The following is a 27,744-nucleotide window of genomic DNA, read 5'->3' as shown; positions in this document are numbered from 1 at the left end:
GATGGCGGGGAAGTTGAAGTGCTCGATCTCACTCGTCATTGGTCGATTTAAACTCCATAACCTCTTCGGATTGGCCATTAATCCCAATACAAAAGTTGCGAGCTTCCAGCATGGTGCAGCTCTTCGCGGCGGACGGCAAGTTCCCGGACGTGGTGGCGGCGCTGGAGGCGCGCGGGTGGAGGCGCCTGCCGTTCGTGGGCTGCCCCAAGTTCGAGCTCAAGTGGACCAACTACGCCAAGATCGCGTGGCGCCGCGTGACGCCGTCGCAGGTGGTCAACCACCTGCAGCATTCCGTCCTCTTCTCGCGGAAGGACCATTTTACGGACCTACTGTACGCCCACGCAGCTGCGCAGCGAGACGCAGGAGGACAATCTCAAGTGGACAGCTGTTTTCCTCGCACATTCGACTGCAGCCGACCACGAGACCGAATTCTATTGCAGCGCTGGTTCGTTTACAGTCAGGCGGTCGCTGAGCTCAAGCAGAGCCTCCGTGTTGGCTCTACGGCTCAAGTAGGGGCTGCATTGAGGCTGGTGAGAGCTGTTCTTAGGGATGTTACGTTCTTTGAGAGGTGGAGGGAGGACGGAGTTCACTTTGAGACTGAAGCTTCGAGAGAGAAGGAGGGAGAGTCGGCTGCCTGCGCCAGACAGGAGGTCGAGGACGTTTTGAAGGAGTTAGAGCGGCGAGACCCGCAGTTCCACGCGGTGGGCAGTGATGGGGCCAATGTGTGGATCTGCAAGCCGTCGAATCTGTCGCAAGGGCGAGGGATTGTGCTGTGCAGTTCGCTGCAAGAGATTGAGGAGATCGATGGACAAGGCGATCACGACAAGTTGGAGGGTGAATTGGAAGGAAAAGGGATAAGTAAGTGGGTTGTGCAGAAGTACATTGAGCAACCGCTCCTGCTGCAGAATGGCCGCAAGTTTGATATCCGCCAGTGGGTGCTGGTGACCGAGCTCAAACCGAAGCCGATTGTGTTCTGGTTCTACAGAAGCTACTTGCGCTTTTGTGCGCGGAGGTTTGAACTATCCCGACTGCAGGATCGGTTCACGCACCTGAGCAATTATTCCGTTCAGCAACACTTTGTACCGAATCAAGTATCTGACGAAATCGAAGTGGACCGAGGCAGAGATACAACGGGCGTTGGTACGCAGGAGGAGAACGTGGACGTGTTTGAGCCGATGTGGTCGTCGGAGAAGTTCCAGGACATTCTCAGGTGAGTTTTGCACTTATTCCATCGACTAAATCTGCTGCATTCGAGTTCCCCTTTATTCCGTGTGGCACTAATGGACGCATTCACAGGCAAGAGCACGGAAGAGATGTGTGGACGGAGACAATTTTGCCACAAATGCAGAGCACTGCTCGGCTTGCGCTGGATGCCGTGCTGCCGAAGCTAAAAGTTGTCGGTGTAAGTTGTTGCGCTTGCGGGTAGATTAAATATATTTCTTCTGTTTTACAAGGCTACTGTTTGTGTTGAATTCAGAGAGGCTTCGAATGGCTTGGCTTCGACTTCCTAGTGGACGAACACCACCATGTCTGGGTGCTCGAGGTGAACGTGAGTCCCGATGTCAGCCACAGTACCAGCATCACCGCCGAGCTAGCACCCAAGGCTACGGTTGATGCGCTAAACGGTGCGTTATGGGCTTGCCGATCACGATTATATTGCTGAACAGTCCGACTTACATCACTTTGTTTTGCAGTGGTGTTGGATCCAGAAACCTCGCGAACTCCTGACAACGGATGGCTGCCGTTCGAACTCAACTGAGTTTGGCAGCAGTCAAATGCAATCATAGATGCAGTACTCTTTCGACGCATTGCTTCAAATGGTGAGCTAGCTAAAATTCAGGTCCCAGTTCTTTAAACCATGAAGTCACCTCCATTGAGCACTCGACGCTCGCTTGGCGTTTTTACGGAGTGCATCAGTTCTCAGTCGATCAGCTTCGAGCTGAGCAGTCTCATTGAGTAGCCACATGAAGCCCGTGGTCGGACTGAGAGTAGGGGGTGGAAGCACCGCGCGGCGCTGATCAGGTCCAGCATCGGCTGCCACAGCCAGCTCCAAAACATCTCGCAGCAGTCGACTCTTCATGTTGCGGTCCTCCCGCGTGGTGGTCGAGAGCGATGGAGATGCATTCACTTCCACGAGCCACGGCTTGAGGTTCTCGTCCACGATGATGTCGTAGCCATAGCACTCGAAGCAGTGCGGGTCGTTGATAATGACGTTCTGCACGGCCCTCAACGCGTGCAGCATGACTGCGTGGATGTCTCGCAGTAGTTTGTCTCCGGTTCCGCGACCGCGGGTGGCCTCCACGTAGAGGCAGAGGTTGGCCACGCTCCACTTGCCTCCGTGGTTGCTGTTGTAGTCTTCGTTGTTCTTCTGGACAGCGACGTTCGTGAGGTGCATGAAGGGGTTGTCCATGTCGTCCGCCGCTGCCGAGTATTTCACGTTGCAGAAGCGAGCGAAGCCTTCGCGGTACACCAGCGCCTGCATGGGGCGGTACGACAGCACCAGCACGTACATGCGCAGGTCGAACTTCTTGCCCCCGACCAGCAGCGGGTTCTCAATGTAGCGAGACACGACGTATCCCTCTTTGATCGGCATGTTGGTCCACCGCTGGTTGGCCCACTTCTTGGTCTGAGAGAGCTTGTTGATGATGAAGATGCCCTTGCCCTGCGCCTTGGAGCAAGGTTTCATGATCCACATGACGTTCGGGTTGCGGCGGAACTCCTCCACGAACAGCGAGTAGTCTGCGGGCAGCGTGTACGTTGTGGGCAGGAAGTCGAGCGCTTCGGCGGACGATACAGACGGCGATGCACCCGGAGTGGACGCTGGATCTGATGCTGTAGTTGATGCGGCGCTTGTGGCCGCGCTCGCTAGCATCTCCTTCTTGTAGCGCTTGATGTTCTTGACCATGAGGTCTTTGCGCGTGAGCTCGTAGTGGTTCGGGAAGTGGTTGACGTACTGGCCGTCCACTAGCCGCACCCCGTTCTCGGGGTTGAACATGTTCTTGATCGCGGTCTTGTTGGCCCAGTAGATGTTCCAGTCGTCCCCTTCGGTCTTGGTCCAGCCCCGACGCTCGAAGTTCCACACCACGACGTTCTTCTCGGAATCCACGCGCCATCGGAACTTGCCGGTTGCTCCAGCACTGCCGCCGCCACTGGTTGAGTAGGACGTAGAGGAAGAGGACGCAGTTAAACCACCAGAGACGGCTGAGGCTGCGTACGATGGAGTCAAAGCTCTAGTAGCCATCGTAGTTCGTAGTGGACTCTACAAAACGAGACTTGGTTTGGTCCAGGATGTGCGACCGTTCATGTGCAACGTCCTTCACGGAGATCTACACTTGTCTTATCACAGCAATTGTCAGGCAAAGAAATATACATTCACTTCTGCTATTAATATATGAATTGCACATATCGTCTCTCATCTTCAGATGTCGCCCATGGGCAGCTCAGCAGCACTCGTCTCCGATGATGCTGGAGAGCAGGACAGGGAGGCAGCCAGTGCCGCCTTGTCGTCCATCGATGCCAGATCAGACGTCTCGGACATTGAATCCGGCGATCGACTCTTGTGACTTCCACTGCGTAGCTGGCGTCCGCGGCGCCTCATGGTCGAATAGTAGCGGTTCTTGACAGCGTTGTCCGTCCGCCCAGGCAGAAGTCGAGCAATGTCCGCCCAGCGGTTCCCGATGCGATCGCGCGTCTTGAAGATGAGTTGGTCCTCCTCCTCTGTCCAGGCCTCCTTGTTCACTGCTGGACTCAAGTGGTTCACCCACCGCTCCCGACACTGCTTGCCGCACCGACCTGGGAGGAGCCGTGCGATAGCCGACCAGTCATTCGCTCTTGTGGTCTGAACAGCCAGCTCCAGCGCACCATCTTCATCAGGACTCCATTGGCGCTTGTTCAGTTTACTGTTGGGCGTACCTGCACTCGTCGCCGAGATCTTGGCTCGCTTGCAGTGCGGCGACATCGACTCCTTCACCAGCAGCGTCGGATCGTGCGCCGGTGAGATCAGCGCTGCCGCCGTCATCTGCATTTGTCGAGCAGCCTCGTCATCATCTTCAGCTGCACGTTTCATGGCGGCAGCTCTGTGCCCAGGTGAGACGGACGTCGGACTCATGCCCATGTACCCTCGGGCAGCAAACCTCGGCGACACTCCGCGGTAGGCCATGTCCATCCCAGCCATGGGGGACATCTGCATCATGGGCATGGACATGGCTGTCGGGATCTGCATCTGCAGCTCGACGATGTTCATGAGTCGCAGGAGGTCCTGCTGCAGGGACAGCACGCTCCTCTTCATGTACTCCCGCTCGGCCTCCCTCTCCTGCTCTCGCTGCATCAGCTGCTGCGTCAGCAGCTCCTGCGCTGCCAACCGGTCTCGTAGCTGCTGCAGCTCACTCGCCCCGTCCCCATTCTGCAAAACTGTAGCGGTATCTGCAGCAGCGCTGCCCTTGTACTTGTGCACCAGCTCCTGCATCTTCTTGACCAGCACCTCGATGGACGACGAGGGCGACGTCACACCCAGTCCGCTACTACTCGACAGCGCCGCCGCCTCCACGTCCACCGAGATGGCTGCAGAGGCTGCTACCTCCTCCTCCTCCACCACTGTAGAAGCTTCAAATCCGGCCGACAGCGTGCGAGCAGCGTCGTCCTGCGCGTCATCGGCCTCTGTAGCGACTTGCTGCGTCTTGGTCGTGGCTCCATCCAGCTGCTCAACCGGCTCACTCTCTGGTTGCACCGCGCTCGCCTGCCCTTGCGTCTCCATTGTGTGGTCGCCGTACGCCTCGGGCTCGAGGCTTGGCGCTTGGTCCTCTGCAACCCGGCGTAACTGGAACTGGGCGAGGCGTTACGGAGTGCCCTTGTGATCACGAAGCGTCGCGAGCTCAAGATACTATATGCCGTTCTAGAGGTCGATCTATGCGTTTCCACAGGCTGCATCCAAATCAAACAATTCTCAGAAAATAAAGTGACAAAATGGCCGAGGCCGACGCCTTCATCTTCGCGGCGCTGCAGCAGAGCGGCTGGTGCGTACACCGGGCGATGGAGATATCCACAGTGTTGCCCTTTGTCTTGAGGGTGTTCTCATATAAAATTATAATGTTTCACGGGTGAAACTTCAGGTTGGAGCCGGCAGCGCAGGAGTCGTCCTGGACGGTGGCGGAGCTCTCGTCCGACGCGTTTATCGTCGTCGTGCTCAAGTTCCTGACGCGTCTACAGGGCGCAGACGACAGCGCGACCTTCACTGTCCCGTCCGAAGACGCGCGGGCTCCTGTGGGCGTCGCGGCGAGGCACCGCGTGGGCTCCAAGCTCGCGAATATCCTCAAGGTTTGCGATACTTAGTTGAGGCGTGATATTGTTATATTTCGACCTCTAATGTTATTTTTATTGTTTGTTTTAAATTAGGAGCTGGGGTATGCTGGCGACTGCGGCTACAACCACTTTCTGTATCCGAGTGAGAAGGAGACGCGGAACATTTTGTCGTGGCTCGTGGGGAAGCTGCCCAGGTCGAAGCTGGAGGAAAATGACGAAGAGGACAACAAGAGTGAAATTTCGGGTAGAGTGGCGGCGGGGACTGATTCTGCGGGGTGGCAGGACTCGGTCCTGGAGAATGAGCGACTTAAGAGCATTTTCTCGGGTTGGAAGCGCGAGAAGACGCTGCATGTGCTGCCGAACGAGGACATTAAGGGACTGAAGGGCTTCCAGCGACTGCCGCTGCAAACTTCTCCGCTCGAGTTGCCGTGGGCGCGGCCTGGCAAATCGACGCGCAAGCTTTTCGACAACTTTCCTAGTGACTCGGTCAAGCCGGCGTCACTTTTGGAGGCTTTGGCCGCGGCGAAGCGTGGGTCTACTGTCCTGCTCCGAGAAGAAGAGTTTGAAGAGGAGGCTGAGACGGAAGAGGCTGGTGTTGCGTTGAAACGAGATGAGATCGAGGCCGCGCTTCAAGGTGCAGGAAGTGCTGGAGAATCGGAGTTTCTCGCTCCTCAAGAAGCTGAGACGGAGGACGACAAGTTCGCGGCAATTCAACCGCAGTCGTTCCTGGCGAATGCACTTCCGGACGTACCGCTTACGTTGAATTCGTCGGGCGGTGCTGTTGGTGCTGAAGCGGCTGTTGAAAGGGGCGCATCAATGGCGTCGTCGGCAGGGTCGAGCACCGTCGATTCGAGCAGAGTGGAAGGAGAGATGACCGGGCAGCAGCTAAGCGACGAGCAATCTCTTGAGGAGGTGCAAAAGCAGGTTGACGATACGGAGCGTCGTATTACTGCCATGCGCAAGGTGCTGGATCGCGAGCGTGGCGAGCTCCAACAGGTCGAGCAGCATGTCGTCGAAACCCAAGCCACTGGGCAGGAGATACAGAAGCAATTGGCCCGACAAAAGCAACTCGTCGCCATGCTTCCTCAGGCCCAAGCCAATATTGCAAAGCTGGAGGCAATCTGCCAGACAAATGGAGAAAAGAAGGCGGAGCTAGCCCAGCAAATGGAGATCGCTCGTGGTCCTCTACTTAAAGAGTACGCCGAGTTCGAAGGGCAGAAATCGAGTCGGAAGGCTCGGTGCCGACAGCTCATCCGCGAGATCAAGGCCTTCCGAGCTGAGATGCAGGAGATCACCGGCGTCATTCACTCGAAGATGGAGAGCATGCGGGCGCTGGAGAAGATTCAAGAGCGGCAAATGACCAAGCTTGGCAAGAAGAAGAACGCTGAAGGTGGACCGATGACACGCAACATGTACACGTCGCGGATCATGGACATCATCAAGCAGGTCCACAAGCAGAAGCAAGACATCGCCAAGATCTTGGATGACATCAGGGGGCTTCAAAAGCAGCTGAACGCGGCGTCCGAGAAGTTGAAGCGGACTGAAGCCGTCGCAGAGGAGAAGCTCTTCAGCGCGGCGAGCAAGAGCAAAAGCTCCATCAGCGCGAAGGCTGACGCGTACGTCGAGTGCTATCGCAAGTTCGCGCAAGTGCGCGAGCTGTTCGAAGAGCTCATTCTGGTCGTCGGGGACGTCGGGAAGAAGGAGAACGCAGCTCGCGACCTGCAGAACTGGATCTCTCAGCTGGAGGCGCGTGACAGCAGCAACCACTTGGACAAGGTGCTTGCCGATCTTGAGAGCGTCCGCCTCGAGAACGGCACGCTCCAGCAAGAGTTGCGTGCGCGAGTCGCGTAGGATTTTGTACTGGGCGTAGTAGTGATAATGATGTTATCTTGTTGGCGATAGATGTCTTCAGTTTGCTCAAGCATTGAGCACCATGCGGCCGTTTCCGAGCAATGTTTGGACAGTTGGCAATGTTTGACAGTTGGAAACGAGTCCCTATTTTCAAGAGTGCCAAAGCGTCACAGTTAGCGAAGCAGCGCAGGTAGCAACGCGATGGGGTCGGAGCGCAGGCTGGAGAGGAAGTTGCGTCGGAAGGAGGAGAAGAAGGGGCTTGTCGATGGCACGGAGATCTCCAGCAAGGTGGAGGTCGCACCAGGTGAACTGGAGGACTCGACTGCCCCCGTTGATGAAACTTCTCCTGCATCCAGTGACCCGGCGGAGGGAGTTGGCGACCAGGGCAAAGCACAGCGTGTGATGCCGATCGGAGAGCTGCCATCCCGTCAGAAACCCAAGACCAACAAGTCCCCGCGCAAGAAGAAGAAGAAGCCCGAGGAGGAGCTGGAGGCCGAGCCAGTGGAATTCCGCGTCAACGGCATTCTGGTGGATCGAGATGTGAAAGGAGGCGCCAAGAAGAACTGGATGGGCGTCTACATGGTGCTCTTCCGGACCAGCACGCCCATGGGCCAGCGCGTGGCCTTTATACTCATCGCGTTGGTGACGATCAGCGTTACGGTCGGTAAGTATTTCCGCGTGCTAGGAAAGTGTTGTTGGTGAATAAATACTAATGGCGCGTCCTTGATGCAGCTGTGATGGATAGCGTCAAGGAAATTCGGTACGCAAAGCTCGAGTTTTATGCTGTGGATGCTGTTCAAGACACCGTCTAATTTGTCTCTTGCTTGTGTTCTCACGTTCAGAGACCAGATCGGCGACTATCTGCTGGCGATAGAGCTCGGCTTCACGATCCTGTTCACGATTGAGTACGGACTTCGCGTCGCATGCCTTCGCAAGCCTGGCAAGTTCATCTTCAGCTTGTTGGGCTTCGTGGACATGTGCGCGCTTGTGCCGTCGTACGTGGGCTATATCTTCCCGGAAGCTCGGCCGCTGCTGCACTTGGCCGTGCTGCGGATCTTCCGCGTGATGCGCGTGTTTCGACTGATGCGCCTCGCTCGCTTCGTGGACGCCAGCGCTGCGCTGACCGACAACATCGAGACGAATCGACGGAACATTGCCGTCTTCCTGGTCGCATTGTTCACGATCATCTTGGTGATCGGATCGGCGATGTACCTCATTGAAGGGGATCGCCAATTCGGTAACATTCCGGTGAGTCTTTACTGGACGGTGGTGACGATCACGACGGTGGGGTACGGAGATATCTCCCCTCAGACGATCGTGGGGCGGATCCTAGCCACCATTGTCATGTTTGTCGGCTACGGAATCATCGCCAGTCCGACGCTGCTGAGCGCCCCACCGGCTGCACCAGCCACCTCGGAGATCGTCGATTGCCCCAAGTGCACGAAGGTGCTCGAGTGCACACGCTGCTTCCAGAAATTCCACCAGGAGAGCGCCAATTTTTGCTGCATGTGCGCTGAGCCGCTTCGGAAGCCGGAGCTCAAGGCGTTGAAGGCGAACGGAGAAGAGCGCAAGCGGACGCCGAGATCACGCGCGTCGATCACCGCTGCTGCCGCTGCTGAAAATGGGTTTCCAAAGACCTCTGAAAGTACTGAAACCCTTCCCTTGGAAGTCGAGATGAAGCCTGCAATACCCGTTGATGTGCCTTCCGAAGAGATGAAACCTGCGGAGCCCACTACCATGATCTGCTAACAGGTTGCTGCTCGCTACGATGGTTCGATACAATGTGCAATACATCGCGGTCGGATGAAGGAGGAGTTGTGAACTAGAAGGTTACCGCACTCGAGGTATGTCGTTCCATGGCTGTCTATGAAGTCCAGCGCCATTAGAGATATTGGATGTAAGCATCATGCATTCGTATGGAGTTAGTTATTGCTGATCCTGGGGGTAGAAGCTTATGGAGCAAGCATGACTGGGTCTTCTTCGGTGCGGAGCATGGTGAGGGACGAGTCGAGGTTGATCACGCCTAGGAGCTTGCTGAGTCTTACTACGTAGACCTTCGTCCACGAACTCATGGCCGCGATCTTGTGTACGCGGTAGAGATTCACATCCTCGCTCACCTGTGCCCAAGCAATGAGAGCATCGTTAGCCACAACTATCAGCACTTGCTGCTGTTAAACTGAACGTTACCTGAGGCGGATAGCTTTCCACAGGCACCGACGTGAAAGTGTAGTCGTGGAATGGCGGGCCTAGCTCCAACTGCACAGAAGCAACAGACATGATCGTCAGTCTTGGAGGAGTCGCAGTCTAGGTCATTTTAGGGGGCTTTCTCTCACCGGACTTGATAGCGATGTAGCATCTTTCGGTTGGAAGTCAACGAGCGAATAGTCCTCGACCACGGCGCTCTTCTTCTTGTCGATGTCGAGAATCTTCGATACCAAGTGCTGGACTCGTAGGGACACGTTGGGGTCCTTGGCATCGGGCATCTGCAGGAGGAACAGTGCTCGTCAGCACAACTTGTCCACATATCGGACTCGAAATTCCAGTGACCCCTTACCTGCTTCCGATGAGCTGCAATGAATCGCGCGACGGCAATTTCAAGATCGTAGCGTCGAAGACACCCCTGCAACATAACAAAAGTAGCGTGAATATCATCGACTCATCCCTCGAAGACAAACCATTAACCCCATGCTTACAATCAATAGCTGCGTTTCAGCGCCGTCGCACACAGGGAAGTATTCTTCCTTCTTGTGCGTATTCTGCACGGAAGACCACGCTTGTCAGCTACAGACCTCCGAAATATACTCAGCACATCGTTTTGGTCACTTACCAGAGCCTGGATCGCCTCCTCGTACGTCGTCTCCTTTGTGAAGAAGACGGGTGCAGGACTCATGTAGTCCAGGGCGTACTTCTGACTCAAGACGTGTTCATTCAGGTCGTAGCAGACAGCGTGGAGCCCCGCCCACCCCGCCAAGACGTCGTAGATCGAAGGTGAGATGGCGCCGCAGACGAAGTAGGACACGGTACACGCCGTCATAACGGGGACCATGTGACTCAGTTGCGACGTGAGCTCGAAGAAAATCACAGCCGTGGAGACGGTCTGCGTGGCTGACGCGGCAAAGCAAGCAGCCCCCACGACGGCGTAGGTGGCTGGAGACTGCGTCGGGCTCCAGTACCTCATGAGGGTCTCGCCATACAGCCGCCCAACGCCCGCGCCGATGGTGAACAGAGGTCCGAAGACACCCACCGATATGGGGGCACCACACGGCAGCAGCGACGTCAGGAACTTGAGAATGATGTAGACAAAGAGCGTCACTTGCGGGTAGTCCGAGATCTGCGTCCACTGCGGGAAGCTCAAGTTCTGGTCGCGGAACACCTCGTTGACGATCGACCGATCCGACAGACGCATGATGCCGAGCGGGTACGTCAACACAGCGGTAGCCACGCAGATTGAGACAATGTGGACGGTTCGGCGCTTGAGCGAAGGACCATTCAGGCCAAGCTTGGCGAACAGCCTCATCTGCGTCCACCGGAGCAGCACTGCCATCCGACAGAAGAGTCCTGCGCCAATCTGTAAAATAAAAACAAAAAATGTTTTAGTGGCCAAACCTTTGATGACAGGGTTTGTATGATACTTACGCCGGTGACGACTCCAAGCAGCACGAACGCAAAGATCTCGTAGTCCATGTCGAAGCCGGCGAACGTGGTCCGCTCAAAGAGCACGTCGCGCTTGATGAACGTGATGACGTTGAACACGAGGATGCAGATGGAGGAGCAGATAATGCCTTCCCACAGACACTTGATCTCGTAGTACTTGGCCGTCACTTCGATGCTGAAGAGCAGCCCGCCGAGCGGCGCTCCGAAGTTGGCGGTCGTGCCGCAGGCCACAGCTGCGCGGATGAAGTTGTAGTTCTCCTGCCCGAAGTTGACGCGGCGGAACAGGGCCAACTTGTTCATGAGGAAGCCGATCATTGCCATGAGGTGTGTGAAAGGCCCCGCTCGACCGACCGACAGACCCGAGCCGGAGGCGATCACCGTGCTCAGCGACTTGGCTACGAGCGTGCGGAACGACAACATGTCGCCCGGGTTTTGGTACACGCCCGCGAAGAGCGCCCGCATGACGGGGATCCCCGACCCGTCCGACGCGGGCGAGATGAAGTGGCCGCAACAAGTCGCCAGCATGGCCAGCGTGATGCACCAGCACAGCCAGCACAAGAACCCGGCGAAGGAGTCCGTCCCGACAGACTCGATGATGATCCGGCGGAACCTGAAGAGCGTTCGGACCCAATTGTCGACCAGCAAACTTTACATTCACAAAAGCAGCGTTAGGATGAGGCTGAGGATGTTGGCGGGTGTGTGGGATGAACTTACCCGTAGGCTGCAGCCATGGAGCCCAAGAGGACCAGGAAGAGCCAAGTGATCGGAGAGTTGGGGAGCTGCTTGCACAGTCGAAGCGAGCGAACGCAGAGCTGGCGCATGGTCAACTCCACTAACGGCCGCTCGCCTCGCAGCAGCTTGTCGTAGTGCTCGGGCGAGTTCGCGCGGTACCACACATCTGCTCACAGCAAGAGGAGCATTGGAGTTAGTGCAAACGTTTGACCCAGTTAATTGACCAAGCCGTGTCGACATGCATACCATAGTTGCCGCGCGTGCTTGACATCCGTCAGCTTGTCCCCTCGACGATACCCAAAGGCGTCGAGGCGAGTGCAAGTGGATGGATCGATCGCCAATTACGCTCGCCGGGATCGGGAATCGCTCTGACAATTGAAAGGTCGGAGGCAAACCAACCGCCTGGCACATGAGCTCGCCTCGACTCTTGGAGCAAGTCGTCCGTTTCAACGGATGCCTCGATGGATATACAGAAGTTATCTCCTATTCTTTTTTTCTTTAGTTTGAATCTCTGGTGTATTTTGTTAGGGCGGCAAGACGAACCTCGTGGTGGTGCCACTAGAAAAAACCGAGCTCTTAGATTTCGGTGTTTTGTCGGAACTTTCTCGATTCGAAAGGGCAAGCTTTCGTCAAAGAACATTTGTGATCCACTTGATAAACCCTTATCGAGAGGTGTAATTCTCGTCGTGCGTGTTGTCTTACTTGCACTAGCCACGGGTGTTTATGACAACTTCGTGGCAATAGACTTCCAATAGCAGCTGAAGTCGGAAGGATAGCTCTAAACTCGGAATATAATCCGTGCTTCGTGCTGAAGCATGGGACCTTCTTGATATTTGAACGAAGTGCATTTAGTTTAACATGCAACATCTCACTCACACACTGCACTCTACAACCCACACAAGTAGCGACACCTGCTAGAACCACTCCACATCAAACCCCAACCGTCAACAGGTTGTTCATGACGTTGACAACCAGTGCGGAGTCGCGACTAGCAAACTGCGTCACGAGCTCCTGCAGCTGCAAGTGGCCCCGTTCGCCGATAAAGTTCTGGGACAGATCCAGCAGGGCCAGGTTGGACGCGCCGGCAGTAGGATCACGCGGAAGGGCGACGGCATCGTAGAGGTCCATGACACCGTCGTCCGAGATGCAGTTGCCCACGAGCGACAAAGTGTGCAGTCTCGGGAACCTGCTAGAGGGGCCAGCCAGCACGTTGGCCACTTGGCCCGTGACGTGGTCCTTCAGTCCTTCCGAGTAGCAGAAGTTGAGCGAAAACACCTCCAGCTTGGGCATATGGACGTTGCTCAGGGCGTGCAGCACACTACGAACCAGCACGTTGCGTGCCACCAACGTCTTCTCATCTTGGAAGTTGAACTGCTGCGCTTGCATCCGGCCGGTCAACTCGAAGCTCTCAAGGTTGGGGAAACGGCCGAAGAACGACGCACGGACGGTAGGCGCCAGCTCGGACAGCGCCACCGTCGTCACTTCAATGGACGTGACTAATGCCGGCAGTTGAGTCGCAGCCTGCGAGCACGTAGCCGCGCAGTGCAGCACATCCGGAGCCGCCAGGAACGAGCACACGTGCTGCAACAAGTCCCGGTTACCGTCGAAGAACAACGGACTGGTAGCATTAGCCACCGCCGCCGTCTCTACGGACTCGAAGCGAGCGCGCTTGCCGGCGCCCGACTCGTTGATCGCACTGCACTTGCGCTTGCGCGACGCCGCAACTTGACAAATCTGCGCTTGCTCCATGGCAAACGCCGCCTCTTCCATCACCGCGAGGTTGTTGAGGTGGAGCTTGACCACCAGCGAGTGGAGACGTCGACTGAGCGTCTGCGGGTTGCGGTACTCCCAGGCCGAGAAGGCCTGGCTGTACAGTGCCAGCTCGGCGCGGCGGCCGATGTACGAGATCTTGGCGTCCACTTTGCCGTACTTGGCCTTCAGCAGCATCAGACTGCAGTGACAACATCACAATAGTCACTACCCTGCCATATTGATACAGGCGTAAGGAGACTCAAACGTACATGTGGAGGAGCACGGAGCGTCGGGCGCTGAGGTCGATGGTGGCGTGCCAGCTCCGCTTGGCCGAGGGGCGGACCGTCGACCATGTTGAAGTGGCTGGGGGCGCGAAGGTGCTGGCGCTCATGATAATTGATCGCGTGGAGGTGGAGCTGTGGGTGGGTAAGTACTAACGCTGCTGACACAGGCGCAGTAAGTAAGGAGAGAGGACTCCGGCGAGTGGCGCGGACCGGAGTAAAGCGGAAGTGGCGGCACCGGAGCTGAGCCGAGTGAGCCCAAGCGTTTGTCAACGACAAGACGCGAGTTGACCAGCGCCATTTGACGCAGCACTCTCCCACCAGCAGGTCTGCCGCCCAGAATGCACGGAACGAGAGCACGGGAGCTGATCCCACGTCCTAGAGCGCTCACACGTCACAGATTGCATATTTCGGGATCCTGCTATCCAGCGTTGTATGATGGATTGTAGGGCCTGCTATACTACATAGTTGTACATTGTAGAGTACTATAAGTTTACGGATTGATATCGTTACAGAGAGATGTTTATACGTGCATTTATGTCAACACATTGGCGTATTTACTAGAAAATACTTTAGCTATCAGAGGTTAATAACCTATTATCATGTTTTACAATTTTGAGAACCCTTGCACCAGCTGGCCGGATGTCATGTGGCTCCGGCGAAAAAGCGGAGTCGGTTGCTGACACATCTATCGGTGGGTCAATTGTTACCCACGCAGCAAGCAGAGAACGATACTGCCCGGCTCCCTTTGGTCACCCTCACTGACCGTAATTCACGAGGATGTCTGCAGATGTTACGCTACGGGCGCAAAACATCACGTCCCTGGCACTGAAGTGGGCACGCCTCGAGATCCGCTCGCCCAGCTGAAGGATGATCATCTTGAAGGTGACCCCTTCAGAAAAATGCCCACCGTTGGCAGTGCACGGCGGTGGCCACTTCTGAGCCCACTCGATCGACTTCTCCTTCACCCACTCTCTACAACATAGGCTCCCAACGAAGTGTCGAGTACAACGGCGCGCAGCTGGGTCGTGCTCACTAGCCTCGATCGCCATATACATCGACGTGAATCACTGGCGGAGACTATCTTATCTATAGCCTGTGATCCATGAGGGCTTAGGTAGTGCGATACCGTAGGCAAAGGTCTACTATTGCGCGCCGGTTTGGATGGGCAACTTGAAGACTTCGTTGCCTTCTCCACCACAGAACCAAGTATAGGAAGTGCCCAGATGAAAGCCAACTCTTCACGCTATGATCAAGCGTACAATGGCTAGCGCCCACCAACCGACTGATAAGACAGTCAGACTCGCAGCTAGCATTGTACCTATAGGCCAGGACGCTATCAGTGGAGCAGTGAATCGTTATCATAGCACACGTCCATCAGCAAAACTTGACAGGTTGAAGTGGTATTTACGGACTCGCGATTGGCTGAAAGGTATCCTTGATGTGGTGAACACAACTCACACAACAAAACTCGGCGAAAATGGCTGCAGTCGATGGTGTCGATGCAGACGGAGACGTCCACGCGTATCTGGGGACGCTGGAGGCTGTGGACCACCGGCAGCTCTTCATCCACCCGGACGGTAAAGTCCTGACGCTTCCGCTCATTTACCTGCCGGACATTGTACGCCCCAGCTGCGAATCTCCACGCTTAGAGCCGCTCAAAAGGTGCTAACAGTTGCTGCGACCGTGTCCGCTCAGGTTTTGTTCCCAGGCGATGACCTGCCGCTTCGCATGCTGTCGGACTCGACGCTCGGCGGCATCTGCGACTTGCTGTCGACGGAGGGCGTGCTGCTGGCTGTGCTGCCTCCACACCAGACCGGGACGCAGTTTGGCTCGACGGTGCGCATCGAGAGGTTCAGCGTGGAGGACCGCAGCGCCCGGATGACGGGCAAAGCGAGGCAGCGCTTCCGTCTGAAGCAGCGACTGCGGGCGGAGCCGACCGCCTCGATCCTGTGGGGGGAGGTGGAGATCCTACCGCAGGACCGAGCGCAGCCGATTCCGTTTGATACTTTGAGCTGGCATCGCGAGGACCAGCAGGACGATCAGGCGGAGCAAAGCAGCCAGCAACGCAAGAAGCGAAGTCTGCGCAGACTGCGGGGGCGACAGTTTCCGGCGTTTTGGGGCCGCAACACCTTTGCGTTGTACGATGCGAGTGTGTTGGTCCAGAAGATCCAGAACATGCTGCTGTCCAATATCCACGGTGATTGGTTTCGCAAGCCGCGAGCGGAAGGATCAAATGAGGACGGAGATGAAGAGGAAAACGAGAAGGCATCGTTGGTGCATTATCTGGCGTTACCAAGTGATCGGCAGGACCCGAATTTGTTTGCGTACTGGGTGGCTGGGAACCTGCCGCTTGACACGACCCAGCGTCTGGAGTTATTGAGTATGAACTCCACTGTGCGAATTCTGCGACGTGAGATTGAGCTCCTTCAACAAGTCGAGGAGGATATCTTCTGCTCCACGTGCGGCTCTTTCCTTGCGAACACTCGCGAGATTTTCAGTATGACGGCGCGTGGTGCAGCTGGAGGCACTTTCGTCAATCCTGGTGGCCACGTCTTCCAGGTGCTGACACTGCGCGAGGTGGACCGTGCGCATGTGTTTGTTGATATGTACCGGAGCACGCAGGATACCTGGTTTGCAGGTTACGCTTGGAGTATTACGCATTGTGACTCGTGCTACCAGCACCTTGGATGGCGCTTCGACCGTGTGGATTCAACACGCCTACCGACAACGTTCTTCGGCTTCAGGCGAGCAGCTCTCACGCGATCCCGGGAGTCTCGGCGAGTAGATCCTCGATCGCTGGGCTTAGACGGATACGACACCGACGACTACGGGGAGTCGGTGGCATCCAGTGAGGGTGACTCGAGCGCGAATAGCGAAGAGATGCCATTGCTGATCAGTGCCGAGTAGAAGCAATAGTTTGCTCATCTCCCTTTAAACGAAGAAACGCCAAGCGCCCCCGAACGCCCAGGAGAGCTAACATGTACTACTAACGTTAGTAGTATAAGCACTTCAATGCACCCGCTACCGTAGTGCCCAACAGCACGTTCGTGATGCCTGGGACTCTTGTCAATGCACGAAACAGATCTTCTTGCAATAGCAACTTTTAGCTTTTGGCGTCAATTTTATTGTTTTACTGTATGGGAGCAAGCTACACGAGAGGTTGCGTTGCATGACTTCTGCATTCCGTCAGCAGCCCAGCTTCGAAGTGGTCGCCTAGTTGTCCGAGACGATCCACGAGTCGAGGGCGCGCTCGTAGTTGCTGACCTCCTCGGGCTTGAACCACATGGTGATCTCGTGCTTGGCCGAGTCCGGGCCGTCCGAGCCGTGGACGAGGTTGCGGCCCGTGGAGATGCAGTTGTCGCCACGCAGGGTGCCGGGGGCGGCCTGGTTGGGGTTGGTGGCGCCCAGGATCTTGCGGCCCGTGAGGATCACGTCCGTGCCCTCCCAGACCATGCAGACGATGGGGCCCGAGGTGAAGTACTTGACGAGACCGGGGAAGAAGGGGCGCTCCGACAGGTCGGCGTAGTGGTTCTTGGCGCGCTCCTCGGTCGCCGTCATGAGCTTGAGCGCCACGAGCTTGTAGCCCTTCTTCTCGAAGCGGGCGATCACCTCGCTGATGAGGCCGCGCTGCACGCCGTCGGGCTTGATGGCGATGAACGTGCGCTCCTTGGACGTGCCGGGCACGCCGGCCAGGGGCGTCGAGGGCTTGGCCGCGGCCTTGTTCTCGGCCGCGGGGGCGGCGGTCAGCGCGAAGGCCGTCACACCAGCAGCGGCGGCCACGGCCAGAGCGGCGGGCGTCTTGATGGCCGAGGCGGCGCGCGCCTGCGTGGCGAAGGTGCGGGCGGCGTTGCGCTTGGCGGCGGAGGCGACGCGGCGGGACACGCGGGAGAACATGGGGAGGCGAGGAGGAGGGGAAGAGATGAACGTGCGGCGGCGAAGGCGGAAGCGCAAGTGGAGTCTGTGGTCGCAAATCTCCGGCCGTTGGATCGCGTTCGAGCAGGATCTTGTTGTACCGTCGTGCGTCAAACCGTCGGAAACCTGACGGACTTGATGCAGTAACCGACGCGACGAGTCATTTTCAAAGATTTGTATGGCAATGAACCTGTGGCAATATATTCCCTTGTAAACACGTTTATTATTTACCGGTAACACACCGATACTAGGATAAGGGTCAAGCCCTTTCAAAAGCGATCCGTATCTACTGACCGGTATACCGATTTCGTCGACGTGGATCGGTTGGTCATTCAGTGACTTCAGTGACCTAGACGATGACCGAGGAGGACAAGCAGCAGCAGGCGGCCGCCGAGGCGGAGGCCCAGGCCCAGGCGGGCTCGGACGACGAGGAGGAGCCGCAGCAGGCCAAGAGCAAGCAGGACGAGAGCAGCGCCATGGAGAAGCTCACGGACCGCGAGGAGGAGAAGGCCATGGACGAGAACAAGATGAAGCAGGCCTTCCAGGCGCTGCTCAAGCAGGAGGAGGCCGACAAGGAGGCCGAGCGCCAGCTGGAGAAGAAGCTGGCGGCCGTCAAGGTCAGCAAGGACGACGTGGCGCTCGTGGCCAGCGAGATGGAGCTGTCCACGCAGCAGGCGGACCGCAATCTGCGTGAGGCCGACGGCGACGTCGTCAAGTGCCTGCAGACGCTCATCGCCGCCTAAAGACGCTGCAGTTGGACGAGCTGGAGGGTTAATAGACTGTGACGCCGTTTATTTTGTTTTGTTTGTTCTAGGGGATATTTTTTTCTTGTATTTGGATGGTAGTTGTTAGTATTATTATTTTGTACACTTGATGCTGACAAGGAACGACCCGGTGCGATGACCACTAATTGAGCTTACTGTTGGGAGATGGCCAGGCCCGAGGAGATCTTTTTCCTGGCGTGGGATTTCTGGATCGTGCTCAGCATGCGGTCGAGCTGCATGTGCTTCATGTCGACGTGGCCGGGCCGCAGCACCTGCAGCGAGTCGCGGAAGTGGTGACATGCGGCCACCAGCCGAGAGCCTTTCCGGTTCGTGTGCGGGTCCAGCGTGTCGACGACGTTCTGGAAGTGCAGGCTCTTCTTGAACCGCGGGAAGCTGTCTTTGACCATGAGCCGCATGATCTCGTCGCAGGCCTCGTCGAAGAACGAGGGCCCTATTACGTCCGTCGGTGCCAGCTTGTCCATCGTCTCCAAGAGTCCGTCCCGGATCCCCGCAGGCAGGTTGACTTCCTTTGGGGCGTCTGGCTGGATATAATGCGTTCGGATATGCTTGGACAGTTCGCGCCGCTCGCCGTCGTCCTCCACTACGCGGAACTTCTCAATGTCCAGGAAGAACAGAAAGTTCTCGTCGCTGTGTTCGGCCTCGAGAAACGCCTGGAACCGCTGAGTCAAGACGCCGTGGCGCAACACGCTGGCAAAGTCACACCGCTCCCCGAACCAAGCGATGTTGGCTGCTGCACCGGCAGCAGGGAACTCCTCGAAGAGCTCTAGGATCTTGTGGAAGGGGCAGGTAAGCAGCACTGCAGCAGAGCGAGCGAGCACTTTCCCCTTGCGCAAGTTCAGCCGTTCGAAGGTGAATGGACCCAGATAACACCCGGGTGTGAGGAAGACGCTGTTGTCCAGCCCGAATTTGCTAGGCTTCCGCTGCTTGGACGTGATTTCAAGCGCGCCGTACACCAAGAAGACAAATCTTGGCTCATGTGGGTAGTGCTCATCTGGTTGTCGCAGCACAACGTCGTTTTTGTGGACCTGGTCTTCGATGTCGAGCTCGTGGCTGAAGCGGATCATTCGTTCGCTGGGTATTGACTCGAGGAAGGGCAGCACTCCACTCACGATGGCCTTCAAGAGTAATCTCTCTTTGAGAAGCTTGCTGACGCTTACTTGCACATCGGGGCATTGATCCAGCAGTGTATGGAAGGATTTTTTCTCGATACTCATCAGCATACAGCTCTCAAGTGCCTTGACGGTTGCTGCGCGAGGAATGTTGATAAGGAGCGACATTTCTCCGAAGAAGGACCCCGCTTCTAGCTTCGCCAAGGGGGTAGCTGCTCTGGAGCTTGTCACCTCTACTGACCCTGCCAGAGTCACGAACATTTGGGTGCTGATGCCTTCGTCTTCGCGGAAGATGACGCTGTTGCTCGGGTAGACGCGGATTGTGGACATTTCGGTCAGCAGAGAGAGCTTGTCGTTTGGCAAGTTCGCGAAGAACGGGATGGTACCGAGGAGACCGATGAAATCCGCATTGGTGAGCGCGTTGAGCGACGAGTCTTTCTTGCTCTCTACGACATCAGGCAGAGAGTGGGGAGGCAGCAGCAGATATTGAGATAGGTTCTGCAGCTCCACTTGAGCGCACATGGTCGACTGCAGGACAACCTCGTGCCCTGCACCCTCAGTCACGTATCGACAGACGATTTCCCTGTCAGATTTCCAGAAGAGAAATACCTCCGAAGTGAGGATCACTTCTCCTTCAAACTTGGAGCCAAGAGCGTACGCGGCGTCAGGACTATGGGGCACCATGATCCGAGGACTGCGTCCGAGAGGCATGAGCGCGCGAATGTTGAGCGAATTTTTGCCGTTTGCGTCGAAAAGACTCACGCAGCCGTCAAAAATCACGGCGAGCTGCTTGGCCTGGGCTGCAATCGACGTGCGATGGCTGGGTTCCGAGGCAACTTTACGCACTTGCGCGTGCTGGATAATGGTTTGCGTGCTGTCTGCGCCGATGAGCTGGAGAAACAGACTTCCCTCGAACACTCTGCGGACCTCCACGTATCTGTTGGCTTGGGTACCGCAGACGCCTCCCATGCTCCACAATCGCCACACAGCATGAAGGCACCTCGCTGGAAACTTGGTGATACGCATGCATGCCATGCGCATGCCGTGGGCTGCGTCTGTATTGATAGCTGTTTGCCCGCATGCGCGCTATTTTCGACTTTGTTGGCGAAGACCAGAATTATCGTAAGTTTTGAGTTAAACCTGGGCGTTGGTGGCAACTAACCGGGTATCAACTCTGCTGGTGCAGCATGGTTTGGCCTAATACGCTGGCGATAGAGCGAGAAAGCTGGCGGACACAAACGTTCCACCGGTAGACAGACGTACGCCAAATTGCCTGTAAAGGCTGCATTCGTGTAAGTCTAGCTCTAATTAGCTACACGACTACGCTTGTACTACTACTTCCAAGTATGATGAGAAGCACAAGGCAGCCATTGGGTGATTGAAGTTATTGGGAATGCTCGCATTAGGATATCATGAGGGCTGAGCTGCCACGAAGAATCGTATATTTAGTTGTGTATGTGTCCACGTTTGGCTCGAGCAAAGGAGCAGAACTCGCCTATTCCTGCCAGGCTTGCTCGTCTGGTCGAGCGGCCGTAACTCCTTTCGCTCAGCCTCGTTGTGCCGAATCACCGACCACGGGCATTTCGTGCTACGGTTCAGCGTCCGGGGCCGTCGAGCGTTCGTCCGTCCCGCACGCGCTAGGGCATCGATCAGGCAGAATTAAGCGCGGGTTTGCGGTCGCGCCGACAGCTTCTGGTGGCTCCTTGGAAAAGGATGCGTTTGCGTTGATTCCCGACATTCCCCGCACGACCATGACTCCTCCACCAGAAGCAGGAGCCCCACCGCCAACTCAACAGCCGATGACCGGCACGACACAACACGCTACAGATCTAAAGAGGCGACTCAGAGTCGTCGAGCCGCCAAAGGTACGAGCGATACTGCGACGAAAAGCACCTTTTTAGCGGTACTAACGAACAGCTTGACGATGCTGACGCTCAGAGATTCGGCGCGGACTACGTTATCTGGCACTTTTTGCCACGAGACAACTGGATACGTCTGTGGTGTATACGCGTGGTGACGCACAGATACTTCGACCGCTTCATCATAGCGGCCATCATTGCCAACTCGGTGATACTCGGGTTATCAGACTTTTCGGTGGTGGACAGCGACTTGAACCCCACCAGCTCGGGCAAAAAATACGAGGACGGAGCGCTCGTCGACGCGTACTCGCTACAGAATCACATCGTCGAGGTGTCCGAGCTGCCCTTCACAATCATATTCACGACCGAGTGCGTGCTAAAAATCGTCGCCATGGGGCTCCAGGGCCATGGCTCCTACGAACAAGATGCGTGGAATATCCTCGACTTTCTGGTGGTTGTTTCCAGGTACGAAACTCTAAAAGTGCTGCTAGGTTGGCGTATGAGTGCACTTACTTACACTTTTTCTGTTTGTTAGTCTTGTTGCATCTCTGCCAGGAATGCCAAACGTGTCAGCCATCCGAACGATTCGAGTGCTCCGACCGCTGCGGTCGCTCTCAGTTATCCCCGGAATGAGGCGCCTCATCGCCGCACTATTGAAGGCCTTGCCAGCTCTCGGAAACGTTGTGATTCTTCAGATCTTCGTCTTCTTCATTTTCGGGATTCTCGGCATCCAACTTTTTGGCGGCTCCATGAATCGTCGATGTCGCGTGACGCCACTTCCAATCAAACTACCCCTCGACGATGCGAACGAAACGATCTGGCCAGTCCCCCGCGACTACATTGACCAGGCCAAGGCGAATTTGGCGACTTATCGATGTATCGACGGTCCATTACTAGATTACGAGAGCTCTACTGGCGACTACACGAAAGAGACTTCTCCTTGGAATACCGCTCAGGATTGCTTCTGGCCTGTTGACGAGGACGACGAATTGCTGTGCGCTGCCGAAGGGCAGGCGGGAAACCATGGATGCAACAACGGAATGACCTGTGGCTCTGACTACGACGCATTTGGAAACCCCCGATTCAATCACCGCAAGGCGATGGATTACGCGTTGTATCTCCCTAGCTTGGACTGGGGGCTCACGACGTTTGACAACATCGGGCGAGCATTCTTCACCATTTTCCAGTCGATTACACAAGAAGGTTGGACGAGCATCATGTACATGGTGATGGATTCCTCGCAGCCGACCATCGGGGCGGTCTTCTTCGTAGTTCTCATCATCTTCGCATCGTTTTTCGTGATGAACTTGACCCTGGCAGTCATTTCAGAAGAGTTCAATCTCGACCAGAAACCAGGGAAGACAGCAGCACAGAAGCGCGAGGAAGAGCGAAGAGCGAAGCTGGAGAGGGAAAACGCGGAGAAGCAGGCTCGGGAGCACTGGCTCAATGCTGTTGTGTCGCACAAACTTTTTGCGGGCTTTATTATGGCTGTAATTATGGCGAACACGGCGGTTCTAGCGCTGGATCACTACCCGATGCCCACGAAAATGGACGAAGACCTCGAAATCGTTAATTTTGCTCTCTCGTGTGTCTTTGTCGTGGAGATGGTGATGAAGCTGTTTGGCCTTGGGTTGCGCCAATACTCGCGCGACAAGTTTAACCTCTTCGATGCGTTCATCGTGACCATGGGGCTTCTTGAGACGATAGCATCGCCACCGTCATTTATGTCGAGCAACCCTCCTAAGAAAGGCGCAGTCTCAGCTTTGCGATCATTTCGGCTTTTCCGCGTTTTCAAGCTTGCACGAGATTGGAAATCCTTGCGCGAGTTGCTGGAGATGATTGCGCGAGCTGTCGCCAGTATCACAAACTTCGGTGTGCTACTATTCCTATTTATCTACATTTACGCGTTGGTGGGCGTACAGGTAACTCTGCGTGCGGCAACAGGGTTATCCAAATTCGAGGACACTAACTATATGCTTATGACTGCAGTTTTTTGGCAACACCATGCGCTTTGATGACGAAGAGTACCCTACGCCGTTCACGCTTGAAGGGTTCTGGGATGGCACAGTAAGGAGTTTATCCAGTTTGAAGCTATTGCACCGGGCGACTAACATTATGCACTGACTTGTAGGTCCCGCGCAACAACTTCGACACTCTTTTATGGGCTGCAGTCACTGTGTTCCAGATTATTACGGGCGAGAACTGGAATAGCATCATGTACTACGCCATTCTCGGCAACGGCATGTTTTCCTGCGTCTACTTCATATCGCTGGTAAGTCAACATCGTCTAGTATGACGATACTTCCGCATAATCTTACGATGTGTATCGTATCCAGGTGATTCTCGGGGACTTTGTTCTCATGAATCTGTTCTTGGCCTTGCTGCTCGACAATTTTGGAGACAACGACGAGGAGCAATCGCAGGAGAAGCAAGAAGAGACGAAGAAACTCGCCCAGAAAATGTCCGTCCTGAACATGAGCATGAAAGTGGCCCCCATCACGTCCGAGAACGAGCGCACAATGACCACAAGAGGAAGCTTTCTGATGGTATCGACAGCTTTTGCGATGGGCGTTCGCAAGCAGTCGATACTTGAAATGGAAGAGGAAGGCGAAGAGGAGGACGTTCGTGTGGTCAACATGGAGAAGTTCGCAGACGAGCTCACACCGAGTGTGCCTCTGGCTAAAACGGTTTACGTCGAGCCACCGGGGCGACTTGACTTGGCCAAGACAACCGTCAAACAAGGTAGCCTCCGGTCAAGGTCTTTACGCAACCTGATGAACAGCGCGCGAAACAGCATCATCGCTAGCTCACGGGCGAGCATTGTGTCTGCTATGATAGTGGGCACTGGAGCTCCACCACAAGCTGAACCAGCAGAGGAAACAAATGATGCAAAGCCTCTTGAGCCAGAGGCACCTGAACCTGTTAGCGCCGGAAGATCGCTTTTCCTATTTGCCAAGGAGTCCAAGATTCGGCGACTGGCCTGCTACCTATCGGGTCATCCGTATTTCGACTCGACAGTCTTTGGTCTCATAGTTATCTCGTCCATCGCTCTGGCAGTCGACAATCCTCTCGCTGACCCCTCATCGGGCCTCGCCACGTTCCTGAAAGGACTGGATAAATCTCTCGCCATCGTGTTCGCGATTGAAATGGTCATCAAGATTGTCGCCATGGGCCTGATCCTACACAAAGGGTCCTATCTGCGCAATAGCTGGAACATCATCGACGGCGTCATTGTGATTTCCTCATTGATCATGCTCGTAGCCGAATCGTCAGGGAAGGGCAAGAATCTCAAGTCTCTTCGATCGCTCAGAGGTTTGAGAACTTTCCGGCCACTGCGTATGATCAGTCGACGTCCTGGGCTCAAGCTGGTGGTGAACGCGTTATTTGAGGCCATCCCCGAGGTCATCAACGTGCTCTTCGTCTGCATGCTGTTTTTCCTCATCTTCAGCATCGTGGCAGTCAACTACCTCAAGGGCACCTTCAATTCGTGCAAAGGGGACGTGTTTGGCGCGCTATCTGACGCTCAAGTTGATTTTCTCGTGGCGCCTTTAGCCTGGAGTGCTGATTCTGACCTCCAGCGCAGTTGGTTCAATGGAACGGCATGTGAGACCTCCTTCCCAAACGCTTCAAGCTCCGACTTGACCTCAGAATATGTTTGCGGGTGCTGGGGAGCTGACTGGGGGCCGGTCTTGCCCCAGAATTTCAACAACGTGGGCTCAGCCATGCTCACGTTGTTTGAGATTTCCACCACGGAAGGCTGGGCCGATGTCATGATGGCGGCGATCGACTCGAACGGCATCGGCATGCAGCCAATCCGAGACAACAACATGCTCTGGGCGCTGTTCTTCGTGCTCTTCATCATGGTTGGCAGCTTCTTCGTCGTGAACCTCTTCGTTGGTGTCATCATCGACAACTTCAACCGCATGAAAGCCGCGCTGGGTGGCGACTTCATGCTCACACCCGAGCAGAAGAAGTGGGTTGAGGCCCAGAAAGCGGCATCGCGGGTGGGGCCCGTGCGCATTCTCAAACCCCCGAGGCAGATGTGGCGACGGTATATCTTCTTCCTCGTCAAGGCGCAGGGCTTCGAGTGGTTTATCATGATCTGCATCATCGTCAACACCTTCCTGATGGCTGCTCAGTTCTTCGGCGAGTCGACTCTACAAGAATACGTTATCAACGTTGTGAACGAGATTTTCGCAGTTGTGTTCACGATGGAGGCGGCGATGAAGCTTATCGCGTTTGGCTGGGAGTACTTTGAGGACCAGTGGAACCAGTTCGACTTCTTTGTCGTGCTCGGCACGCTCCTCAGTGTCGTGGTCGAGATGTTTACCGGAGCGTCGGTGCGGTCGCTGGCCATGCTCGTGCGCGTGTTCCGCGTCACGCGCATCCTTCGCCTCGTCAAGGCCTCCAAAAGCATCCGGCAGATTCTGCTGACGCTGTACATCGCCCTCCCTGGACTCAGCAACATCACGTCTATCTTGTTCCTCATGCTCTTCATCTACTCGACGATGGGGGTGCAGATCTTCGCCAAGGTCGCTCTGTCGGACAACATCGACAGCCATGCCAACTTCCAGGACTTCGGTAAGGGTTTCCTCTTCCTGCTGCGCGCTGCAACGGGTGAAGCTTGGAACAGTTGCATGCACGACTTGGCCTCGAGCACTCCAGGCTGCGTCGACGATCCCCCGTACGACGACACCATGTGCGGCTTCAACAACTTCGACGGCTGCAAACCGCTGAATGGCTGCGGGAATCCGATCGCCTACGCGTTCTTCTGCACATTCACACTATTGGTCACGTACGTCATGCTCAACCTAACGATCGCCGTTATCCTTGAGGGTTTCTCGCTCTCGCATGAAGACGACGAGCCTTTGTTCGAGCCGGAGCTGCTTGAGGAGTTCCAGACCAAGTGGGCCGGCATCGACCCCAAAGCGACGGGCTTCGTCAAGGTCGACAAGATGCTACTGCTGGTGAACCTGCTCAAGCCGCCGCTAGGGAAGTTCGGGCTGCCCTTCCACATGGCGCACTTCTTCAAGTACATGTGTAAGTGTTGCTGCGATCGGGTGCCGTCCGGTATTCCTCATGCTAACTACAGTCTTCCTGTGTTGCAGGCCAGCTCGAGTTACCACTGTACGAGGAAGAATACGTCCACTTCCGGGACGTGCTGCTCGCCATGACGCGCGAGATGGTCAAAGTACGTTGACCCTACCTCATCATCTCGGCATTCAACACAAAATCTCACCTTACTATTTGGTCTTCTAGCTCAACGCCGGCACCATCTCCGACATGCCTCCAGACCAAGACCCGAGCAACTCGGGCGTGCCTGGGGCCAAGCGCCGCATCGAGTTCACGGCGCACCAATACTTCGGCGCGCGCCGCATCCAGCGCCAAGTGGCCGAGTGGCTGCGCATCAAGCGGCAGCTCGAGAAGAAGTACATGGAGGAGTACAAGAACAAGATCAAGAAGCCCAGCGGCCGCCCCAAGAAGCAGCGCGACGCGCGCGTTTTCACCATAGGATAGGATAGCATAGGACGCCACAGCCCCTCACTCAGTATGTATAGCACCGTACGCTTGATCGTTTTTTTATTTTTTATTTTTATGCGGTTATCGCAGATTGCAATCAGGGCGAGCTCTGCATCAACCCCGCTGACCGGGCCCACTGGGTACCCGGCGGCTACGGCTGTCCTTCCCTGTCTCTCACTCTTAATCTACTTGGTCTACCCACTTTATGCACTGGAACTCTTCCAAAACTAACACAAACGCTGTCACAAAAGCAATTTATGTGCCAAATATGTCCAAATTTGCGCCGCGTTTGCTACTATGCATCAACCCGACCAAAACCAGCATATTTGAGTACATGGCTACACTCACAGAGTGGCTTCAGTTTTGGTGGAGACGAGCAACTACAGTTCGGCTCCATGCGAGAGACCACCAGCCGCCAGCTTCTGCTGGCAAGCGAGCTCCAAAAAGCTCGTGCGAAGAAGCGAGTGTTACTACTCCTACGGCTGCGGTGTATGCTTCCATTTGATCGCAATGTTCTAACTGTTGATGCGTTGATCGATCCTTCTAAATCGCCTTGGCACACTCTGTATGCAAGTCAGGATCGTGGAAGCTTTATAGCGGTTGTTTCCATTGATCCCCAGTCATTTGAGTGTTTGCTAAAAGCGTTTAGTGTGCATTATGTTGTTAAGAGTGGAGTTGGAAAGTCTGGCCGGCCGCCCAAGTTCATTTTTAAGCATGCTGTGCTCGCTTGTTTGCTGCATTATTACACAGCCGCTGTAGAAAACAAATCTTTGTGCGAGCTTTTTGGAGTTCCTCCGGCTACGTTGTCGCGTGTCCTAGCTAAAGATGAAACTGCACTTTGCGCCTGTCTTAATGATCTACCAGATGCCAGAATCCGCTTTCCTTCAAAGGAACAGCAACTCGAATGGTCACGTTTAACTCAAGCACGGGAGCCGCTAGTTGAAGGAATATGGGGCTTCGTTGATGGCAAGAATTACCGCGTGCAAGA

At 55.6% G+C, this 27,744-nt stretch overlaps 13 protein-coding genes across 13 annotated transcripts; 7 read left to right on the top strand and 6 right to left on the bottom strand.

The window, feature by feature from the left end:
• Window positions 1–110: 110 nt before the first annotated feature.
• On the top strand, window positions 111–1,663 carry PHYSODRAFT_520074 (hypothetical protein; the record flags this gene model as incomplete). The annotated part of the gene is made up of 5 exons (XM_009535382.1): window positions 111–551; window positions 621–1,064; window positions 1,173–1,210; window positions 1,297–1,402; window positions 1,478–1,663. The coding sequence occupies 5 exons, from the start codon at window positions 111–113 to the stop codon at window positions 1,661–1,663; spliced, it is 1,215 nt and encodes a 404-aa protein (XP_009533677.1).
• A 201-nt stretch (window positions 1,664–1,864) lies between these two features.
• On the bottom strand, window positions 1,865–3,241 carry PHYSODRAFT_304629 (hypothetical protein; the record flags this gene model as incomplete). Its single annotated transcript, XM_009535381.1, has 1 exon — window positions 1,865–3,241. One exon carries the CDS (start codon window positions 3,239–3,241, stop codon window positions 1,865–1,867), a length of 1,377 nt encoding a protein of 458 aa, XP_009533676.1.
• Window positions 3,242–3,511: 270 nt separating this feature from the next.
• PHYSODRAFT_458989 (hypothetical protein) lies at window positions 3,512–3,958 on the bottom strand (the record flags this gene model as incomplete). Its single annotated transcript, XM_009535380.1, has 1 exon — window positions 3,512–3,958. A coding segment is annotated over one exon (447 nt), but the record flags the coding sequence as incomplete, so codon positions are not given.
• A 1,004-nt stretch (window positions 3,959–4,962) lies between these two features.
• Window positions 4,963–7,149, top strand: PHYSODRAFT_519029 (hypothetical protein; the record flags this gene model as incomplete). The annotated part of the gene is made up of 4 exons (XM_009535379.1): window positions 4,963–5,012; window positions 5,109–5,313; window positions 5,392–5,649; window positions 5,758–7,149. 4 exons carry the CDS (start codon window positions 4,963–4,965, stop codon window positions 7,147–7,149), a joined length of 1,905 nt encoding a protein of 634 aa, XP_009533674.1.
• A 201-nt stretch (window positions 7,150–7,350) lies between these two features.
• On the top strand, window positions 7,351–8,666 carry PHYSODRAFT_520722 (hypothetical protein; the record flags this gene model as incomplete). The annotated part of the gene is made up of 5 exons (XM_009535378.1): window positions 7,351–7,437; window positions 7,534–7,813; window positions 7,882–7,909; window positions 7,992–8,595; window positions 8,640–8,666. 5 exons carry the CDS (start codon window positions 7,351–7,353, stop codon window positions 8,664–8,666), a joined length of 1,026 nt encoding a protein of 341 aa, XP_009533673.1.
• A 435-nt stretch (window positions 8,667–9,101) lies between these two features.
• PHYSODRAFT_317915 (hypothetical protein) lies at window positions 9,102–11,624 on the bottom strand (the record flags this gene model as incomplete). Its single annotated transcript, XM_009535377.1, has 8 exons — window positions 9,102–9,266; window positions 9,337–9,405; window positions 9,483–9,632; window positions 9,704–9,769; window positions 9,843–9,905; window positions 9,977–10,717; window positions 10,786–11,449; window positions 11,518–11,624. The coding sequence occupies 8 exons, from the start codon at window positions 11,622–11,624 to the stop codon at window positions 9,102–9,104; spliced, it is 2,025 nt and encodes a 674-aa protein (XP_009533672.1).
• An 841-nt stretch (window positions 11,625–12,465) lies between these two features.
• Window positions 12,466–13,789, bottom strand: PHYSODRAFT_563743 (hypothetical protein; the record flags this gene model as incomplete). The annotated part of the gene is made up of 2 exons (XM_009535376.1): window positions 13,557–13,789; window positions 12,466–13,486 (listed from the first exon to the last, which is right to left on the bottom strand). The coding sequence occupies exons 1-2, from the start codon at window positions 13,676–13,678 to the stop codon at window positions 12,466–12,468; spliced, it is 1,143 nt and encodes a 380-aa protein (XP_009533671.1). The 5' UTR covers window positions 13,679–13,789.
• A 1,259-nt stretch (window positions 13,790–15,048) lies between these two features.
• PHYSODRAFT_520825 (hypothetical protein) lies at window positions 15,049–16,478 on the top strand (the record flags this gene model as incomplete). Its single annotated transcript, XM_009535375.1, has 3 exons — window positions 15,049–15,153; window positions 15,267–15,728; window positions 15,945–16,478. The coding sequence occupies 3 exons, from the start codon at window positions 15,049–15,051 to the stop codon at window positions 16,476–16,478; spliced, it is 1,101 nt and encodes a 366-aa protein (XP_009533670.1).
• A 309-nt stretch (window positions 16,479–16,787) lies between these two features.
• PHYSODRAFT_464988 (hypothetical protein) lies at window positions 16,788–17,453 on the bottom strand (the record flags this gene model as incomplete). Its single annotated transcript, XM_009535374.1, has 1 exon — window positions 16,788–17,453. A coding segment is annotated over one exon (666 nt), but the record flags the coding sequence as incomplete, so codon positions are not given.
• A 385-nt stretch (window positions 17,454–17,838) lies between these two features.
• Window positions 17,839–18,276, top strand: PHYSODRAFT_355308 (hypothetical protein; the record flags this gene model as incomplete). The annotated part of the gene is made up of 1 exon (XM_009535373.1): window positions 17,839–18,276. A coding segment is annotated over one exon (388 nt), but the record flags the coding sequence as incomplete, so codon positions are not given.
• A 123-nt stretch (window positions 18,277–18,399) lies between these two features.
• PHYSODRAFT_317909 (hypothetical protein) lies at window positions 18,400–20,346 on the bottom strand (the record flags this gene model as incomplete). Its single annotated transcript, XM_009535372.1, has 2 exons — window positions 18,400–20,177; window positions 20,262–20,346. 2 exons carry the CDS (start codon window positions 20,344–20,346, stop codon window positions 18,400–18,402), a joined length of 1,863 nt encoding a protein of 620 aa, XP_009533667.1.
• A 782-nt stretch (window positions 20,347–21,128) lies between these two features.
• Window positions 21,129–26,753, top strand: PHYSODRAFT_519134 (hypothetical protein; the record flags this gene model as incomplete). The annotated part of the gene is made up of 8 exons (XM_009535371.1): window positions 21,129–21,224; window positions 21,316–21,701; window positions 21,772–23,158; window positions 23,226–23,303; window positions 23,368–23,508; window positions 23,573–26,282; window positions 26,345–26,427; window positions 26,496–26,753. 8 exons carry the CDS (start codon window positions 21,129–21,131, stop codon window positions 26,751–26,753), a joined length of 5,139 nt encoding a protein of 1,712 aa, XP_009533666.1.
• A 413-nt stretch (window positions 26,754–27,166) lies between these two features.
• Window positions 27,167–27,649, top strand: PHYSODRAFT_464199 (hypothetical protein; the record flags this gene model as incomplete). The annotated part of the gene is made up of 1 exon (XM_009535370.1): window positions 27,167–27,649. A coding segment is annotated over one exon (483 nt), but the record flags the coding sequence as incomplete, so codon positions are not given.
• Window positions 27,650–27,744: the final 95 nt, after the last annotated feature.

The sequence above is a fragment of the Phytophthora sojae genome (assembly GCF_000149755.1).
Source record: "Phytophthora sojae unplaced genomic scaffold PHYSOscaffold_8, whole genome shotgun sequence".
NCBI classification, from domain to species: domain Eukaryota; phylum Oomycota; class Peronosporomycetes; order Peronosporales; family Peronosporaceae; genus Phytophthora; species Phytophthora sojae.
Note: the sequence above shows the minus strand (reverse complement) of the source record. Positions and strands in the feature narration are given on the sequence as shown.